Source organism: Trachypithecus francoisi, unplaced genomic scaffold, assembly GCF_009764315.1.
Source record: "Trachypithecus francoisi isolate TF-2019V2 unplaced genomic scaffold, Tfra_2.0 Lachesis_group4, whole genome shotgun sequence".
Lineage (NCBI taxonomy): Eukaryota > Metazoa > Chordata > Mammalia > Primates > Cercopithecidae > Trachypithecus > Trachypithecus francoisi.
In genome coordinates, this window is record NW_022681469.1 from 112,751,665 (window position 1) to 112,772,596 (window position 20,932).

A 20,932-nucleotide genomic window follows, 5' to 3' on the forward strand; every position below is an offset into this window, starting at 1 on the left:
TTTCGATTAGTCTCCGCAGACACCTGATTCTTACACTGACACTCGAGTCTGGGCGTGAAACGTGAGCATTAAACCCTTCTGGGATAGGTGGGAACTAGGCCACGCTTTACCTGGGCGCCGCTTAAGCCCCGCCGCCGGCAGATGAGCCCACTAGAGCGCATGCGCAGGGGGTGCTCCGGCATCAGACACGCCCAACTCTTCTGGTCCGAAAAAGGGCGGAGTCTGCTACAGGCCCCGCCTCCTAGTTAAGGTGCGCGCGTGGCTGGGGCTGGTCTTCCGCCTGGTGAGGGGCTACTTCCGGGTCGGACGGCGCTAGGTGCAGCCGCCGAGTGTGGTAGTGCTTGGCTGGCCGGGCTGCGGCCCGCGCGCGGCCGGCGATGCAGGGGGGCAACTCTGGGGTCCGCAAGCGCGAAGAGGAGGGCGACGGGGAGGGGGCTGTGGCTGCGCCGCCGGCCATCGACTTTCCCGCCGAGAGCTTGGACCCCAAATATGACGGTGAGGGATCGGATCGCAGTGTCGCCGCTCTGCTCTCTCTGTCCACCCGCATTTGCGGGCGGTATAGGCAGCCCTGAGGTTTACCTGAAGACCCGGGTGAATTCGGCTGCCTCTAGGGTTGAACCGGAGGACCAGCCGCGCAGTGCTGGGGGGCGGCGGGCGGGCCGTCGGGGTAAGGTAAATATTATTTGAAAAGGACGTCTGCTTCTCGCTCCTTTGTTTACATTTCTGTTCCTTGGCTTCCTCTCTGGGGACTGAGGCCCTCGGACGGCTGGGGACATCCCTGAGGTCACCGTCCTGCCCCCAACCTTGGGTTTTGTCATTGGTTGAGAACGATCTTCTTTCAATACTGCAGCGAGAGTTTGCAAACTGTAAGCTGAATAGTTTGGGTTAACAGTTGTGATTTGTAACTTTTCTTGTCTTTTGGTTAATTGGAAGGAGAACTAAAGATTTCTCATAGTGAGGCAGCGTGGAAATAAATAAACGTCTTTGGTTTAAAGAATAAAAAGGCCCAAGTTTTTTTTTTTGGAGACAGTCTTGCTCTGTCACCCAGGCTGGAGTGCAGTGGCACAGTCATAGCTCATTGCAGCCTCCAACTCCTGGGCTCAAGTGATCCTCCAGCTTCAGCCTCCCGAGTAGCTGGGACCACAGGTGCACACCACCATGCCCGGCTAATGTTTTAATGTTTTAATTTTTTTTTTTTTTTTTTTTGCAGAGATGGGATCTTGCTGTGTTCCCCAGGCTGGTCTCGAACGCCTGGCCTCAAGCGATGCTCCTGCCTCGGCCTCCCAAAGTGCCGGGATTATAGATTTGAGCCACCACTCTCAGCCCCCAAGTTTTCTTGAGGCTTTTGGTTACTAGGAGATATGGGGTAGCTAAGTTACTTAGCATAGAGTAAGAGAGGCTTAAAACATTGACTCTAGGTAAAAGTGTCCACTATTTTTATGAAAGTGAAATAGAGTCTTTAGTTGCTGCCAGGTGTTTTAGCAATATTAAAAATTAAATTGTGCTATTAAGAAAGAATACATTGGCTGAATGAGGTCACGCCTGTAATCCCAGCACTTTGGGAGCCTGAGGTGGGCGGATCACCTGAGGTCAGGAGTTCAACAACAGTCTGGTCAACATGGTGAAACCGCCTCTCTACTAAAAATGTAAAAATTAGCTGGGCATGGTGGCGGGCGCCTGTAATCCCAGCTACTTTTGAGGCTAAGGCAGGAGAATCGCTTGCTTGAACCCAGGAGGCGGAGGTTGTAGTGAGCCGAGATCGCACCACTGCACTCCAGCCTGGGAGACAGAGGAAACTCCGTCTCAAAAAAAAAAAAAAAGAATGTATTGATTCAGGGATTTTTTTTTTCCTCTTTTTTATGGAATGCTTCAGGAATTTGTGTTTCATTCTTGTGCGGGAGCTGTGCTAATCTTCTCTGTGTCATTCCAGTTTTTAGTATATGTGCTGCTGAAGTTTTTTTTTTTTTTTTTTTGAGACGGAGTCTTGCTCTGTCGACCAGGCTGGAGTGCAGTGGCCAGATCTCAGCTCACTGCAAGCTCCACCTCCCAGGTTCACGCCATTCTCCTGCCTCAGCCTCCCGAGTAGCTGGGACTACAGGCGCCCACCACCTTGCCCGGCTAGTTTTTTTGTATTTTTTAGTAGAGACGGGGTTTCACCGTGTTAGCCAGGATGGTCTCGATCTCCGGACCTCGTGATCCGCCCGTCTCGGCCTCCCAAAGTGCTGGGATTACAGGCTTGAGCCACCGCGCCCGGCCTTTTTTTTTTTTTTTTTGAGACGGAGTCTGGCTCTATCGCCCAGGCTGGAGTGCAGTGGCCGGATCTCAGCTCACTGCAAGCTCCGCCTCCCGGGTTTACACCATTCTCCTGCCTCAGCCTCCCAAGTAGCTGGGACTACAGGCGCCCGCCACCTCGCCCGGCTAGTTTTTTGTATTTTTTAGTAGATACGGGGTTTCACCGTGTTAGCCAGGATGGTCTCGATCTCCTGACCTCGTGATCCGCCCTTCCCGGCCTCCCAAAGTGCTGGGATTACAGGCTTGAGCCACCGTGCCCAGCCAACAGAAGAAAATTTTAAAAACTATTTTTTAACGGACAAACAACTTTTCCACCACATATAAGGTGGTAGGTATGTTATAGCCCAATAATACAGAAAGTGTTATGTCATGGGAAAAGTCCCAGCTGTAAACATGCAAGTGTGTCTTTTCTGTAACATTGTGATAAGCGTTTCTGCAGACTAAAGATTATTCTTGAAGGGAGTGATCTTAGATAAGCTTTTAAAATTTTTCTTTTCCTGGGTTGCCGATAATACTGTTGTGCTGACGTATGATGGCCTTTTCTTCCAAAGAGGCCTGGAATGTCCAGAGTTTATGTTTTTTGGTTTGTTTTTTTTTTTTTTGAGATGAAGTCTCACTGTGTCGCCCAGGCTGGAGTGCAGTGGCACGATCTCGGCTCACTGAAACCTCCTCCCCTCCAGGTTTAAGCAGTTCTCTGCCTCAGCCCCCGGAGTAGCTGGGATTATAGATGCCTGCCACCACACCCAGCTAATTTTTTGTATTTTTAGTAGAGACGGGGTTTCACCATCTTGGCCAGGCCGGTCTTGAACTCCTCACCATGTGATTCACCTGCGTCAACCTCCCAAAGTGCCGGGATTACAGATGTGAGCCACCGTGCCCGCCCTTTTTTTTTTTTTTTTTTTTGACACTGAGTCGTATACTGTTGCCTGGGCTGGAGTGCAATGGCTTGATCTTGGCTCACTGCAGCCTCCACCTCCTGGGTTCAAGCGACTCTCCTGCCTCAGCCTCCTGAGTAGCTGGGATTACAGGCGCCCGCCACCACTCCTGGCTAATTTTTTGTAGTTTTTAGTAGAGACGGGGTTTCACTGTGTTGGCCAGGCTGGTCTTGAACTCCCGACCTCGTGATCTGCCCGCCTCAGCCTCCCAAATTGCTGGGATTACAGGTGTGAGCCACTGCATCCAGCCCACAGTTTATGTTTTTAAACTTTTTTTAGAGGCAGAATCTCGCTCTGTCACCCAGTGCAATGGTATAGTCACAGCTTAATGCACCCTTGTTTTCTCAGGCTCAAGCTATCTTCCTGCCTCAGCCTTCTGAGTAGCTGGGTCTACAGGTGCGCACTACCATGCCCAGCAAATTTTTTATAGTTTTTCTTTGTAGGGACAGGGTTTCAGTATGTTACCCAGGCTGGTTTTGAACTCCTGGGCTCAAGCAGTCCTCATGCTTTGCCCTCTCAAAGTGCTGGGATTACAGTTGTGAGCCACTGCGCCCGGCCCATTTCATTTTTTTCCTTTTTATTTTTGCATGTATTTATTTTTAATTTTAGAACACTAGAATTCACCTGATCGTTTTTCACTCGATGTAAAAATGAATAAGTAAATAATTTCTGGCAGGCAGTCTGTATGATTTGAAGAAGTCACTCTGCCGGCTAATGGCAGAGTCAGAAAGTTCAAAACCTAAATGTAACTTTAACATTTTTGGCAATTTATTTATTTATTTATTGAATGAAATGGAGTTTGGCTCTGCTGCCCAGGTTGGAGTGCAGTGGCGCAGTCTCTGCTCACTGCAACCTCCGCCTCCTGGGTTCAAGCAATTCTCCTGCCTCAGCCTCCTGAGTAGCTGGGATCACAGGTGCACACCATCATGCCCAGCTAATTTTTGTATTTTTAGTAGAAACGGGGTTTCACCATGTTGGCAAGGCTGGCCTCAAGCTCCTGACCTCAGGTGATCCGCTTGCCTCGGTCTCTCTAAAGTGCTGGAATTACAGATGTGAGCCACCACACCTGGCTGGTTTTTTTTTTTTTTTTTTTGAGACAGAGTTTCACTTTGTTGCCCAGGCTGGAGTGCAATGGCACCATCTCAGCTCACTGCAACCTCTGCCTCCCGGGTTCAAGCGATTCTCCTGCCTCAGCCTCCCGAGTGGCTAGGATTACAGGCATGCGCCACCACGCCTGGCTAATTTTGTATTTTTCATAGAGACAGGGTTTCTCCATATTGGCCAGGCTGGTCTCGAACTCCTGACCTTATGTGATCTGCCTGCCTCGGCCTCTCAAAGTGCTGGGATTACAGGCATGAGCTACTACGCCCAGCCAGTTTTTTAAAACCTGTTTAATAATGTCTTAAATAAACAGTAAGTGAGAACTTACGACCTTCAGCCTTAGTGCCAACTTGTCTGTCTGCATGGTCTCATATGGCACAAAGAGGATGGGGTTGGGAGTCAGTCTGATCTGCCTGGTTCACTGGTTCCTCAGCCGCTCTGAGATCAGTGTTTTCATCTGTAAAATGGGGATGAACACGAACACTTACCTTACATTTTTTGAGCATTGAAGGAGATTGTGCATGTACATAAATGGCACATGCTCAACAAGAACAGTTTCCATTTTTCCTATCTTTCCCTCTCTCATCTGGCCAACTTCTTTTTTTTTTTTTTTTTTTGAGACGGAGTTAAATTCTTGTTGCCCAGGCTGGAATGCAATGGCGCAATCTCGGCTCGCCACAACCTCTACCTCCCAGGTTCAAGCGGTTTTCCTGCCTCAGCCTCCCTAGCAGCTTGGATTACAGGCGCCCGCCACCACGCCCGGCTAATTTTGTATTTTTGATAGAGACGGGGTTTCTCCATGTTGGTCAGGCTGGTCTCTAACTCCTGACCTCAGGTGATCCACCGGCCTCGGCCTCCCAAAGTGCTGGGATTATAGGCCTGAACCACCGTGCCCAGCCGTCTTCTGCCTAACTTCTTTCTTTATGCCTGGGTCTTGGCTGTCTTCTCAAAGGAAGGAAGCCATTCTAGTCCCACTTCCTTGCATATTGATTTATTTCTACTGTTGGACCCATCAGAAAACTGTTTCTCCTCTGTCTCATGGCATCTTTCTGCTGATCCTCCAGCTTCCAGGATTCAACTCCAAACTCACTTCCAGAAAGCCTTTCTTGATTAACCCAACTCAGCATAACTATTCTTTTGGTTTTTATCTGCTTACATTTAAATAGTTTGTGTTTCAGTAATTAGAATATACTGTTTTGTCATTATGAGACAGGTTTACCGTTAACTTAAAAATATTTTCCTTTTTAATTTTTAGAATCTGATGTTCCAGCAGAACTCCAGGTGTTAAAAGAACCCCTACAACAGCCAACCTTCCCTTTTGCAGTTGCAAACCAACTCTTGCTTGTTTCTTTGCTGGAGCACTTGAGCCATGTGCATGAACCAAATCCACTTCGTTCAAGACAGGTGTTTAAGTGTAAGTAAGAATAAATTAATCTTGCTAAATAAAGCTTGTAAAGGCTGGGCTCTGTGGTTCATGCCTGTTATCCTGGAACTTTGGGAGGCCGAGGTGGGTGGATCACCTGAGGTCAGGAGATTGAGATCAACCTGGCCAACATGGCGAAACCCCCTCTCTACTCAAAATATGGAAATTAGCTGGGTGTTGTGGCAGGTGCCTGTAACTCCAGCTACTTGGGAGGCTGAGGCAGGAGAATCACTTGAATGGGGGAGGTGAAGATTGCAATGAGCCAAGACAGTACCACTGCACTCCCATCTGGGCGACAGAGTGAGACTTTGTCTCAGAAATAAATAAATAAATAAATAAATAAATAAATCTTGTAAAAATACTGTGTTGCTGTTCTCACTTACTCATGGGAGGTAAAAATTAAAACAGCTTTTAATTAATGGAGATGGAGTAGAATGATGGTTACCAGAGACTGGGAGGATAGTGGAGGATGGTTAATGGGTATAAAAATATAGTTAGAATAAATCGAATCTAGTATTTGGTAGCACAACAGGGTGACTACAGTCAGCAATAATTTATTGTACATTTAAAAATAACAAAAAGACGGCCAGGCACAGTGGCTCATGCCTGTAATCCCAGCACTTTGGGAGGCCAAGGTGGAGGGATCACTTGAGGTCGGGAGTTTGAGACCAGCCTGACCAACATGGTGAAGGCCCGTCTCACTAAAAAAATACAAAAGTAGGCCGGGCCAGGTGGCTCACGCCTGTAATCCCAGCACTTTGGGAGGCCGAGGCGGGCGGATCACGACGTCAGGAGATTGAGACCATCCTGGCGAACACGGTGAAACCCCGTCTCTACTGAAAATACAAAAAAAAAAACTAGCCGGGCGTGGTGGCAGGCGCCTGTAGTCCCAGCTTCTAGGGAGGCTGAGACAGGAGAATGGCGTTAACCCGGGAGGCAGCAGAGCTTGCAGTGAGCGGAGATTATGCCACTGCACTCCAGCCTGGGCGACAGAGTGAGACTCCGTCTCAAAAAAAAAAAAAAAATCCAAAAGTAGCCAGTAGCCAGACATAATGGCGCACAGCTATAATCTCAGCTATTTGGAAGGCTGAGGCAGGAGAATTGCTTGAACCCAGGAGGTGGAGGTTGCAGTGAGCTGAGATCATGCCACTGCACTCCAGCCTGGGCAACAAGAGCAAAATTCCATCTCAAAAAAAAAAAAAAGAATGGGCCGGGCATGGTGGCTCATGCCTATAATCCTAGCACTTTGGGAGACTGAGGCGGGTAGATCATGAGGTCAAGAAATCGAGACCATCCTGGCCACCAAGGTGTAACCTTGTCTCTACTAAAAATACAAAAATTAGCTGGGCATGGTGGCGGGCACCTGTAATCCCAGCTATTCGGGAGGCTGAGGCTGGAAAATTGCTTGAACCTGGGAGGTGGAGGGTGCAGTGAGCTGAGATCGCGCCATTGCACTCCAGCCTGGTGACAGAGCGAGACTGTCTCAAAAAATAAAAATAATGAAGAGTATAATTGGATTGTTTGTAACACAAAGAAGGGATAAATGCTTTAGATGACGGATACCCCATTTATCCTGATGTGATTATTACACATTACATGCCTGTATCAAAATAAATCATGTACCCCCATAAATATATACACCTACTATGTACTCACAAAAATTAAAAATACAAAATAAAGTATGTTATTTAATGCTGGGAGTCTGGAAAGCAGCTGGTATACAAAAACTGGAGAAAATAAATATTAATGATTTCCCCACTTCAATTCAGCTTACATTTTCCTTTGAGTAATTCCTTATGAATATGTTAACTGTGGATCTCATAATTGCATAAAATTGGATAAATGAAAGATAATTCTTTTGCTATACTATGATAGTATTTCATCTATACTATGATAATGCACAAATTTTTTTTTTTTTTTTCTTGAAATGGGAGTCTTACTCTGTCACCCAGGCTGGAGTGCATTGGTGTGATCTCTGCTCACTGCAACCTCCACCTCCCAGGTTCAAGCAATTCTCCTGCCTCAGCCTCCCAAATAGCTGGGATTACAGGCGCGTGTCACCAAGCCGGGGTAATTTTTGTATTTTTAATAGAGATAGGGTTTCACCATGTTGTTCAGGCTGGTCTCGAACTCCTGACCTGATGATCTGCCTGCCTCGGCCTCCCAAAGTGCTGGGATTACAGGTGTGAGCCACCACCTGGCCCTTTTTTTTTTTTTTTTAAATTTAAGATGAAGTTTTGCTCTTGTCCGGGCTGGAGTGTGCAATGGTGCCATCTCTGCTCGCTGCAACCTCTGCCTCCTGGGTTCAAGCGATTCTCCTGCCTCAGTCTCCTGAGTAGCTGGGATTACAGGCACCTACCACCACGCCTGGCTAATTTTTCGTATTTTTAGTAGAGACAGATTTCACCATGTTGGCCAGGCTGGTCTCAAACTTTTGACCTCAGGTGATCCACCCACCTCTTCTTCCCAAAGTGCTGGGATTACAGGCCTGAACCACCATGCCCAACTAATTCATACAATTTTTGAAGCTCCGTTATGGTGTAGCTGGTGAGCAGGTAAAAGAAAATCACATAAACTCATTGTGAACCAATTCTTTTTTTTTTTTTTTTTTGAGACGGAGTGTCGCTCTGTCGCCCAGGCTGGAGTACAGTGGCACTATTTCGGCTCACTGCAAGCTCCGCCTCCCGGGTTCACGCCATTCTCCTGCCTCAGCCTCCCGAGTAGCTGGGACTACAGGCGCCCGCCACCTCGCCCGGCTAGTTTTTTGTACTTTTTAGTAGAGACGGGGTTTCACCGTGTTAGCCAGGATGATCTCGATCTCCTGACCTCGTGATCCGCCCGTCTCGGCCTCCCAGAGTGCTGGGATTACAGGCTTGAGCCACCACGCCCGGCTGTGAACCAATTCTTGACCAGAGAACTGGAACCAACTGCACATTGTGTGGTTGAAAATGTTTATTTTTGGCCGGGCGCGGTGGCTCAAGCCTGTAATCCCAGCACTTTGGGAGGCCGAGACGGGCGGATCACGAGGTCAGGCGATCGAGACCATCCTGGCTAACACGGTGAAACCCCGTCTCTACTAAAAAAATACAAAAAATTAGCCGGGCGAGATGGCGGGCGCCTGTAGTCCCAGCTACTCGGGAGGCTGAGGCGAGAGAATGGCGTAAACCCGGGAGGCGGAGCTTGCAGTGAGCTGAGATCCGGCCACTGCACTCCAGCCTGGGCGACAGAGCGAGACTCCGTCTCAAAAAAAAAAAAAAAAAAAAAAAAAAAAAAAAAAAGAAAATGTTTATTTTTATGCCTGCTGTAGGGTACTTATATGAGAAACTTGAGCACAAAAGTGAGTAGAATCATAGATTATGATGTTTATGGTTCAGTTTATTGACTGAGACCATTGTGGCTTCTTTAATAGTTCTGGTCACAAGTTGGGCATGGTGGCACGTGCCTGTAATCCCAGCTACCCGGGAGGCTTAGGTGAGAGGAGCACTCGAGCCTAGGAGTTCAAGGTTTCAGTGTGCTTTTTTTTTTTTTTGAGACGAAGTCTCGCTCTGTCCCCCAGGCTGGAGTGCAGTGCGCAATCTCGGCTCACTGCAAGCTCCGCCTCCCGGTTCAAGCCTCAGTCTCTCAAGTAGCCCAGCCTTCAGTGTGCTTTGATCATGCCTGTGAGTAGCCAGTGCGCTCCAGCCTGGGTGACATAGTAAGAGTCCGCCTCTAGAGAAAAAATAAAAAAAGAATAGTTCCAGCCAGAGATTCTGAGGTTCTTTTTTTTTTTACCAAAACAGTCTCAAACTTACACTTTTATGTGGTCTTAAAACTGAATGCGGTTTTAGTTAAAGATACATTATCAATGCTGGGCACAGTGGCTCACACCTGTAATCCCAGCACTTTGGGAGGCCCAGGCGGGTGGATCAGGTCAACCTAAGGTCAGGTTCAAGACCAGCCTGGCCAATGTGGTGAAACCCCATCTGTACTAAAAATACAAAAATTAGCTGGGCATGGTGACGGGCGCCTATAATCCCAGCTACTGGGGAGGCTGAGGCAGGAGAATTGCGTGAACCCGAGAGGTAGAGGTTGCAGTGAGCCGAGATTCCACCATTGCACTCTAGCCTGGGCAACACAGTGAGACTCCGTCTCAAAACAGAACAGGCCGGGCGCGGTGGCTCAAGCCTGTAATCCCAGCACTTTGGGAGGCCGAGACGGGCGGATCACGAGGTCAGGAGATCGAGACCATCCTGGCTAATACGGTGAAACCCCGTCTCTACTAAAAATACAAAAACTAGCCGGGCGAGTTGGCGGGCGCCTGTAGTCCAGCTACTCGGGAGGCTGAGGCAGGAGAATGGCGTGAACCCGGAGGCGGAGCTTGCAGTGAGCTGAGATCCGGCCACTGCACTCCAGTCCGGGCGACAGAGCGAGACTCCGCCTCAAAAAAAAAAAAAAAAAAAAAAAAAAAAAAAAAAACAGAACAAAACAAAACAAAAAGATACATTATCATTTTGATAAACTTGACTGGACATGAAAAATGGTACAAATATCTGTACATTGTATACTTACTGTTTCTTGAATAAAGCAAATAATACACTCTGCATTCCAAGCAGTGGCATATGTGGTGGGAGGTGGGGTAAACAGGAAGTGTGTTCCTTAGGTTCTGAAGCGTTGGTACCTGGGGATTATTGTATTAGTCTCATCAAATAGAGAAGCAGATTAGGATAATACAGCAATCTTCCCCATAATGAAAGCAATCCTGTGAATTTTACTGATTTAATTTATTAGTAGAATTTACTGATTTACTTTAATTTTAAGAGAACATTTTTTTTTTTTTTGAGACGGAGTCTCTCTCTGTCGCCCAGGCTGGAGTGCGGTGGCGTGATCTCGGCTCACTGCAACCTCCGCCACTGTGCCCAGCATTGATAATGTATCTTTAACTAAAACCGCATTCAGTTTTAAGACCACATAAAAGTGTAAGTTTGAGACTGTTTTGGTAAAAAAAAAAAAAAAAAAAAAGAACCTCAGAATCTCTGGCTGGAACTATTCTTTTTTTATTTTTTCTCTAGAGGCGGACTCTTACTATGTCACGCCATTCTCTTGCCTCAGCCTCCTGAGTAGCTGGGAGTACAGGCGCCCGCTACCACGTCTGGCTAATTTTTTGTCTTTTTAGTATTTTTAGTAGAGACGGGGTTTCACTGTGTTAGCCAGGATGGTCTCGATCTGGTGACCTGGTGATCTGCCTGCCTCGGCCTCCCAGAGTGCTGGGATTACAGGCGTGAGACACTGCGCCTGGCCTAGATGACTGAATTTTAAAACCAGGTTATGTAAATAAATGTTTTTGATGTGATCAGTGAGTTGATAATCTAAATGGAGAATTTCCTTTCTTTTTTTTATTTTAAGCAACAAATTTGGCTTTCATAAATGTAGAGTTTTTGATGTAGAAAGAATATCCTTGGTGGGGCATGGTGACTCATGCCTGTAATCCTAGCACTTTGGGAGGCCGAGGTGGGCGGATCACAAGGTCAGGTGTTCGAGACCAGCCTGGCCAACATGGTGAAACCCCGTATCTACTAAAAACACAAAAATTAGCCAGGTGTGGTGGCGGGTACCTGTAATCCCAGCTAGTCGGGAAAGTGAGGCATGAGAATCCCTAGAACCCAGGAGGCAGAGGTTGCAGTGATCTGAGATCATGCCACTATACTCCAGCCTGGGCAATAGGGTGAGACTCTGTCTCAAAAAAAAAAAAAAAAAATTAGCTGGGCGTGGTGGTGTGCACCTATAATCCCAGCTACGCAGGCGTCTGAGGTAGGAAAATTGCTTGAACCCTGGAGGTGGAGGTTGCAGTAAGCCGAGATTTTGCTATTGCACTCCAGCCTGGATGACAGAGCGAGACTCTGTCTTAAAACAACAACAACAACAAAAAAACCAACAATATCCTCTTTGGTATCTGTATTTGTTGAATGAGTAGGAGCGAAGACACCTTTGTGGAAACTTCTTTTTCTAAGGAGCTTGGTATTTGGTTTATACATGTGTGTACCATGGGCTCTTTGTATGTTGTTTAAAGGTATTTCATGACGACGAATGGTCACTTTGGTTGTAAGTTCTCATCATATGTTTGCTCTCCTGCCCTTATTCTCTTGCTGACTAACAGCAAAGGGTAATGTGTGGAATGTCAGAAGACTTTGTTTACTCTTTTTTTTGTTTGCCCTTGTTTTAGAAAGCTTAGTACTTTACTGACTAGTCTTGGTAAACAAGTGACTGCACAGGGTAAGAGAAGTAAGTATAGTTGTGCTTTTCATCAATGCGTGTAGTGTACTAGTTGCTCCTTTTAGAGAATCATTCCCCAAATTTCTTCGCTTTTTAAAAAAATTCATCTAAGAGCTGGGCATGTTGGCTCATGCCTGTAATCCCAGCACTTTGGGAGGTGGAGTTGGGCAGATCACTTGAGGCCAGGAGTTCGAGACCAGCCTGGCCAAGCCCCATCTTTACTAAAAATAGAAAAAGTAGCTGGGCATGGTGGTGCATGCCTGTAATCCCAGCTGCTTGGGAGGTTGAGGCAGGAGAATCACTTGAAACTGGGAGGCAGAGGTTACAGTGAGCCAAGATAATTGTCACTGCACTCCAGCCTGGGTGACAGAATGAGACTGTCCCTCCAAAAAAAAACTTTAAGTTATTCTAGAGAACATTCTCCAAGTTTAACGTGTTTATAAATGTAGTATTTTTCCTATTGAGGTTTTGGTATATATTGCTGTTATTACACACTCTTCTCTGTGTACGCTTTAAAATTGCCATTAAAGATGTTTCTAATAATAGTTTTTCATATTCTTTTTATAGTACTTTGCCAGACCTTTATCAAAATGGGACTGCTGTCTTCTTTCACTTGTAGTGATGAGTTTAGCTCATTGAGACTACATCACAACAGAGCTATTACTCACCTAATGAGGTCCGCTAAAGAGAGAGTTCGTCAGGTAAGCCCTAAAAAATGTACTTTGGGTATGACAAAAATATACTTTAATTTTAAGAGAACATATTTTAAAGCACTATGTAATTCTAATTATAAAACAAGTTTTTAAAAGTATAAACTCTAGGCCAGGGGTGGTGGCTCCTGCCTGTAATCACAGCACTTTGGGAGGCTGAGATGGGAGGATCATTTGAGGCCAGGAGTTCAAGGCTGCAGTGAGCCATGATCGTGCCTCTGCACTCCAGCCTGAGCAGCAGAGTGAGAACCTGCCTAAAAAAAAAAAAGAGAGAGAGAGAGAGAGGAGAGGCAAAGGAGAGGGCATAGATGGACTGGGATCTTGAGATGATTTTATTGTTTTTGTTTTGTTTTGTTTTGTTTTGAGACGGAGTCTTGCACTGTCATCCGGGCTGGAGTGCAGTGGCTTAATCTTGGCTCATTGCAATCTCTGCCTCCCAGTTTCAAGTGATTCTCCTGCCTTAGCCTCCCAAGTAGCTGGGACTACAGGCACCTGCCACCATGCCCAACTACTTTTTTATATTTTTAGTAGACACAGGGTTTCTTCATGTTGGCCAGGCTGGTCTCAAACTCCTGATCTCGTGATTCGCCTGCCTCAGCCTCCCAAGTGCTGGGAGTGCAGGCATGAGCCACCGCGCCCTGCCTAATTTATGGTTTTTACTTAGTAAAATAGGAGGTGGTACAGGATTTTGATTAGAGGAGTGACACAATCTGACTTACATTTTAGCAGGGTCACACTGACTGCTGTGGTGAGAATGAACTGAGGGGGCACAGGCAGAAGCAGGGTGCCAGGTGCCACCATACATGCAAGAGAGGTGGGCAGGCAGGGGGGTGGGGATCTCCTGCATGGATTTTGAAGATGATGTCAGTTTTGTCTGCTTCCTGGTCAATTCTCAGCTTTGAAATATTTTCATTTGTAAACTCTTAAGTAATACTGAAGAAGCCAATGGTTTTTAAAATACTGTTTGTGTATTTGGGGTTGTTATGTGATACTGAATTTTGATAGATTCTTTATTCCATGCAAGTTTTCCAAATGCTTTTAAAAAACAATTTTTTAATTGTAGGATCCCTGTGAGGATATTTCTCATGTTCAGAAAATCAGGTATGTGTGAGAAACTTTCTTGATTATGCAGACTATTGAAAAGAAATCAATATCAAGAAAATACTGGTTTGAGGTTAAAACATAATATCGTTAGTATTTTTTTTTTTTTTTTTTTTTTTGAGATGGAATCTTGCTCTGTCGCCCAGGCTGGAGTGCAGTGGCCGGATCTCAGCTCACTGCAAGCTCCGCCTCCCGAGTTCACGCCATTCTCCTGCCTCAGCCTCCCGAGTAGCTGGGACTACAGGCGCCCGCCACCTCGCCCGGCTAATTTTTTGTATTTTTTTAGTAGAGACGGGGTTTCATCATGTTAGCCAGGATGGTCTCGATCTTCTGACCTTGTGATCCGCCCGTCTCGGCCTCCCAAAGTGCTGGGATTATAGGCTTGATCCACCGCGCCCGGCCTAGTATTGTTTATGAACATGAAACACTTGGTTCTCAGCAATTGAGTACTGCTGCAAGACTTACTTTGCTTCTCATTCCCTCCTCTTTGATCCTCTGCCTTTCAGCATTTAGTGTGGATTCCATGGTCACACTCTTAATTCAGATTCCTGATACCCAGGCTCTGCTGGGGGACCATTGAATTTTGGCTAGTTTAAATACTAGTTTAAAATCTAACTGGTCTGACCTAAATATTCATCAGCTCGTGAATAGATAAGCATGTGGTCTATCCCTGCAATAAAGTGTTATTAATCTATTAAAAGGAGTGAAGTACTGATTCATGCTACAATATGGATGAATCTTGAAAGCATCCTACGTAAAAACAGCCAGTCATAAAAGGCCACATATTGTGTGATTTCATTTCTATGAAATGTCCAGAGTAGGTGAATCCATGGAGATGTAAATAGGGGTTTTATATGGGGTTGTGGGTAAATAGTCGGGTAAGGGAAGGATGGGGAGTGAAAGCTAATGGATATAGTGTTTATTTTGGGGGTGATGAAGATATTCTGAAATTAGGTAGCAAGGATGGTTGCACAACTCTGTGTACTAAAAACCACTGAATTGTACATTCGAGAGAGGTGAATTTGACAATGTGTGAATTATAGCTTGATAAAAATAAAGCACTCTATATTTAAAAAAAAAAAAAATCTAACTGGTCTACATCATTAAGAAATTTAAGTAGGCTGGGCACGGTGGCTCAAGCTTGTAGTCCCAGCACTTTGGGAGGCCGAGATGGGTGGATCACAAGGTCAGGAGATCGAGACCATCCTGGCTAACACGGTGAAACCCCGTCTCTACTAAAAAAATACAAAAAACTAGCCAGGCGAGGTGGCGGGCGCCTGTAGTCCCAGCTACTCGGGAGGCTGAGGCAGGAGAATGACGTAAATCCAGGAGGCAGAGCTTGCAGTGAGCTGAGATCTGGCCACTGCACTCCAGCCTGGGCGACAGAGCGAGACTCGTCTCAAAATAAAAAAAAAAAAGAAATTTAAGTAGCTGTGTGTGGTGGCACATACCTGTAGTCCTAGCTACTCGGGAGGCTGAGGCAGGAGGATTGCTTGAGCCCAGGAGTCCTGGGCTATAGTGCACTATGTCAGTCTGATGTCCGCATAAAGTTTGGCATCAGTATGGTGACCTTGATTTCCCCGGAGCAAGGGACCACGAGGTTGTCTAAGGAGGAGTGAACTAGCCCAGGTTGAAAACAGAGTAGGTCAGTACTCTGGTGCTGCTTAGTAGCAGGATCACACCTGGGAATAGCCACTGCAGTCTAGCCTGGGTAACATAGCTAGACCCTGTCTTAGAAGAAAAAGAAATAAAAAATACATTTCAGTGATTTTTTTTTTTTTTTTTTTGAGACACAGTCTTTCTCTGTCACCCAGGCTGGAGTACAGTGGCACAACCTTGGCTCACTGCAACCTCCGCCTCCTGGGTTCAAGCAGTTCTCCTGCCTCAGCCTCCCGAGTAGCTGGGATTACAGGAACCCACAACCACACCTGGCTAATTTTTGAATTATTACTAGAGACGGGTTTCACCATGTTGGCCAGGCTGGTTTTGAACTCCTGACCTCATGATTCACCCTCCTCGGCCTCCCAAAGTGCTAGGATTACAGGTGTGAGCCACCACGCCCAGCTGAAATTTCAGTAAATTTATTTCTGAGCTTAGCAAACCAACTGCTGGCTGTTAGTGATTCTTAGGATTTCTGCTGTAGAACACTGGTAATGATTTCTACTTGGAATACCAGTTACTGGTAAAACACTTGATTGTGTTTTCTTCATAGGGATGAAAAATTTCATTTTAGCCCATCCTTTCCAAATCAGCACAACTTAGTGATACATGAGGTTTGTGAGGTTAGTAATCCCGTGAGCATGAAGTATCCTAGAACATTTTGATTCTCTCACGTTTTAATATTGATTGATTGTATTTAACTTTCAGATCAAGGGAAGTAGCCTTTGAAGCACAGACTTCACGTTACTTAAATGAATTTGAAGAAGTTGCCATCTTAGGAAAAGGTGGATACGGAAGAGTGTACAAGGTAATCTTCCACGTACTTGTTTTGACCTAGTACCCTAAATAACTGTGTTTTCAGACATTGTTTTCATTATTCTTTTATTTATTTATTTATTTTGAGATGGAGTCTCGCTTTGTCGCCAGGCTGGAGTGCAGCAGCGCGGTCTCAGCTCACTGCAACCTCCGACTCCCTGGTTCAAGCTATTCTCCTGCCTCAGCCTCCTGAGTAGCTGGGATTACAGGCATGCGCCACTACACCCAGCTAATTTTTGTATTTTTAATAGAGACGGGATTTCACCATGTTGGCCAGGATGGTCTTGATCTCCTGACCTCGTGATCCACCCACCTCAGCCTTCCAAAGTGCTGGCATTACAAGTGTGAGCCACCGTGCTTGGCCTGTTTTCATTATTATTATATAAAGTACTCAAAGGAAAATTCCAAGAAATCACGTATATTTACTTTTCTTTAACATTTGTCATTTACGGGAAGTGGGCAGGTTGTAATGTTTTTCTAACTGTGTTGATTCTTTACATGGGTTTTGGAAACTTTGAATTTTTGACCTATAGTTAATTTTAATTAAAAGTGTGTTACTACAAAAAGTTGTGCCACTGTGTTTTGAGCTTACATAGACTTTTTGTTAACATTCCTGTTCTTCAACTGAGAGCTTCCTCGGAGCTACACTCCCAACACTATCTGAAAAGCTCTTGATCTGGCTGACTTCCCTGAACATAGTAAGGAGACATGTCTTTAGCTATATTTTAACTCTTTGGCTAGTTTGGATTGTCTAAGCTCAGATTAAAAGAACTTCTTTGTTCAGTTAAAGTTGAATGACACAATATACTTTGTCTTTTCTTCTACTTTTCAGGTCAGGAATAAATTAGATGGTCAGTATTATGCAATAAAAAAGATCCTGATTAAGGGTGCAACTAAAACAGATTGCATGAAGGTATGATTTTTTAAAATTACTTATTTTGAATAATTGTGTATTTAGTTCTTTTTGAAAGTTATACATGTATGTGTGTATATTTGGCAAAAGTAGGCAGTGTGGATTTCTAGTTTACTAGCAACGGGGTTACAGTAAAGTACCAAAATTAAATTATTATTATTATTATTTGAGATGGAGTTTCACTCTTTTGTCCAGGTTGGAGTGAAGTGGTGTGATCTCGGCTCGCTGCAACCTCCACCCCCCTGGGTTCAAGGATTCTCCTGCCTCCCAAGTAGCTGAGATTATAGGTGCCTGCCACCATGCCTGTTTAATTTGTGTGTGTGTATATATATATATATATATATATAATTTAAAAAATATATTAGTTCCTTAAAATGAATGATTGATATATAATATAGCTAGTTATGAAAAAACAGGAGCCCAGTTCCAGTTCAGTCTTCTCCCTGACATGCTGTGTGGTTCTGGATGAGTTGCCCAGTCCTCTGAGCCATTTCTGTCACCTGCCCTGAAATAGTAGTGACAGTAGTGATTTTACTTACCTTGGAGGACTGGGGTAGGAATCAAAAGAGAGAATGGTGATAAGTGTGCTATAAAAAGTGTAAAGTACTATATAAATATGTTATTTAGTTGCTATAACAATTGCCATTTGTCTCTCAAAAATATTTCCATTATATTGGCCGGGTGCAGTGGCTCACGCCTGCAATCCCAGCATTTTGGGAGGCCAAGGCAGGCAGATCACTTGAGGCCAGGAGTGTGAGACCAGCCTGGCCAACATGGCACAACCATGTCTCTACTAAAAACACAAAAATTAGCCGGATGTGGTAGTGCATGCTTGTAATCCCAGCTACTTGGGAGGCTGAGGCACGAGAATGACTTGAACCCAGCAAGACTTGAACCCAGCAAGCAGAGGTTGCAGTGAGCCAAGATGGCACCACTTCACTCCAGCCTGGGCAATAGAGCGAGACTCTGTCTCAAAAAAAAAAAAAAAGGCCGGGCGCGGTGGCTCAAGCCTGTAATCCCAGCACTTTGGGAGGCCGAGACGGGCGGATCACGAGGTCAGGAGATCGAGACCATCCTGGCTAACATGGCGAAACCCCGTCTCTACTAAAAACACAAAAACTAGCCGGGCGAGGTGGCGGCGCCTGTAGTCCCAGCTACTCGGGAGGCTGAGGCAGGAGAATGGCGTAAACCCGGGAGGCGGAGCTTGCAGTGAGCTGAGATCTGGCCACTGCACTCCAGTCCGGGCGACAGAGCGAGACTCCGCCTCAAAAAAAAAAAAAAAAAAAAAAAAATTCCATTATTTTAACATAATGTAGATGCCTTATACAGAGGAGTTTTCATTACTGATGCTCCTGCATCTTATGATGGGATTATGTCCTGATAAACCCATCATAAATTGAAAATATTGTAAATTGGAGACAGAGTTTCGCTCTGTCGCCCAGGCTGGAGTGCAGTGTTGCGATCTTGGCTCACTGCAGGCTCCGCCTCCTGGGTTCACGCTATGGAGATGCATTTTAATATGCATAACCTACCGAACTTTGTAGCTTACCCTGCCTACCTTAAATGTGCTCCAAACACTTACATCACTCAATAGTTGGACAGAATCATCTAGCACAAAGCCTATTTTATAATAAAATACCACATATCTCATGCACTGCATATTGCAAGCCAGGGAAAAGATCAAAATTCAAAGTATGTCAAAAATTGTGATGTCTTCACACCATTGTAAGTCAGGGGCCGTCTGTATTTTGCTCTGGAACAAGAAGTATTGCATAAACATTTAACAAGTTATCAGCAAAAGGCAGATCTAATTCCATTTGGTTTCTAGGTCCTACGGGAAGTGAAGGTGCTGGCAGGTCTTCAGCACCCCAATATCGTTGGCTATCACACTGCGTGGATAGAACATGTTCACGTGATTCAGCCACGAGGTAAGCCGTTTTTGATGACGTGGTAGTTGAAGCATTGGCAAACTTCAGCCCGTGGACTAAATCTGGCCTGCCCTTGTGTTTGTACATACCACAAGGTGAGAATGGTTTTTACATTTATTTTTATTTTTATTTTTTTCGAGATGGAGTCTTGCTCTGTTGCCCATGCTGGAGTGCAGTGGCATGATCTTGGCTCACTGCAACCTCTGCCTCCCAGGTTCATGCCATTCTTCTGCCTCAGCCTCCTGAATAGCTGGGGCTACAGGTGCCTGCCACCATGCTTGGCTAATTTTTTTTTTTTTTTTTTTGTAGTTTTTAGTAGAAATGGGTTTCACTGTGTTGGCCAGGATGATCTCAATCTCCTGACCTCGTGATCTGCCTGCCTTGGCCTCCCAAAGTGCTGAGGTTACAGGCGTGAGCCACCGCACCCAGCCAGTTTTTATATTTTTAAATATTTAAACAAAATCAAAAGATTTTGTGAAATTCATTTGTGAAAATAACTTCTTTTTTTGAGATAGAGTCTCGCTCTGTCACCCAGGCTGGAGTGTAGTGGCATGATCTTTGCTCACTGCAACCTCCACCTCCTGGGCTTAAGCGATTATTCTGCCTCAGCCTTCCGAGTAGCTGAGATTACATGTGTGTGCCACCATGCCTGGCTAATTTTTGTATTTTTAGTAGAGACGGGGTTTCACCATGTTGCCCAAGCTGGTCTCGAACTCCTCACCTCGAGTGATCCATGTGCCTCGGCCTCCCAAAGTGCTGGGACTATAGGCATGAGCCTCCGTGCCTGGCCCAAAATTTAAATGTCAATAAATAAAGCTTATTAGAACACAGGCTCATTCATTTATATATTGTCTATGGCTGCTTTTTACATTTATATTTAGCCGGGGGCGGTGGCTCATGCCTATAATCCCAACACTTTGGGAGGCCGAGGCAGGCGAATCACAAGGTCAGGAGTTTGAGACCAGCCTGGCCAATACGGTGAAACCCCATCTCTAATAAAAGTACAAAAATGAGCTGGGCATGGTGGTGAGGACCTGTAGTCCCAGCTACTCAGGAGGCCGAGGCAGGAGAATCACTTGAACCCGGGAGGTGGAGGTTGCAGTGAGCTGAGATCATGCCACTACACTCCACCCTAGGCGACAGAGCAAGAATCTGTCTCAAAAAAAAAAAAAAAAATTTAATTTTGTTTTAAAAATAGAGATCAGGAATCTCACTATATTGTGCATGCTGTTGTTAAACACCTGAGGTCAAGTGATCCTTGAGCCTTGGCCTCCCAAAGAGTTGGCATTACAGGCATGAGCCACTGGGCCTATGGCTGCTTTTGTACCATAATAGGATTGATCAGTTACAGCAGGGTCCCAGAGGGCCCTAAAACCTAAAATATTTACTATCAAGTCCTCTGTAATGTTTGCCGACCCCTAGTGTAGTTGCATGGCTTTGTTTTTATGGTTCCTAACACGTGCCATTTGAATAAACTTTTTGTACTTTGCCAGAAGGTCATGACAGTTTTAGACTTATAGTCTCATTTGACACAGTTTGTATATTTTAACTCAGTCTTTGACTACAAATTGAAAAACTGGGCTGTTTGAAGATGATTGTTTGTTTTTGTGCAGCAGACAGAGCTGCCATTGAGTTGCCAACTCTGGAAGTACTCTCCGACCAGGAAGAGGACAGGTATGTGAACTGGTGTGTCCTGTTGTATATTAGAACATTACCTCTTGTCACCTGCACTGGGTTTTGTGTGTGTGTGTGTGTGTGTGTGTGTGTGTGAGACACAGTCTCGCTCTATTGCCCAGACTAGATTG

General features: G+C 45.4%; 1 protein-coding gene and 1 non-coding gene across 7 annotated transcripts in view; one reads left to right on the forward strand and one right to left on the reverse strand.

The window, feature by feature from the left end:
- The first annotated feature begins 240 nt into the window (after positions 1-240).
- EIF2AK1 (eukaryotic translation initiation factor 2 alpha kinase 1) overlaps positions 241-20,932 on the forward strand; it is a 40,738-nt gene continuing 20,046 nt past the window's right edge. For 3 of the 6 annotated variants that reach the window (XM_033194903.1, XM_033194905.1, XM_033194907.1), the window contains exons 1-8: positions 241-495; positions 5,584-5,742; positions 12,568-12,701; positions 13,774-13,811; positions 16,179-16,278; positions 17,119-17,199; positions 19,028-19,127; positions 20,741-20,801. In XM_033194903.1, coding sequence (XP_033050794.1) covers positions 378-495; positions 5,584-5,742; positions 12,568-12,701; positions 13,774-13,811; positions 16,179-16,278; positions 17,119-17,199; positions 19,028-19,127; positions 20,741-20,801 — 791 coding nt within the window. In that variant the 5' untranslated portion in view covers positions 241-377. Of the gene's footprint in view, positions 673-5,583; positions 5,743-12,567; positions 12,702-13,773; positions 13,812-16,178; positions 16,279-17,118; positions 17,200-19,027; positions 19,128-20,740; positions 20,802-20,932 lie in introns of all 6 variants that reach the window. The other 3 variants (XM_033194904.1, XM_033194906.1, XM_033194908.1) reach the window with 2 other exon arrangements.
- LOC117073833 lies at positions 1,854-1,957 on the reverse strand. The gene has a single exon (XR_004433393.1). It is a non-coding gene; the product is annotated as a U6 spliceosomal RNA (small nuclear RNA).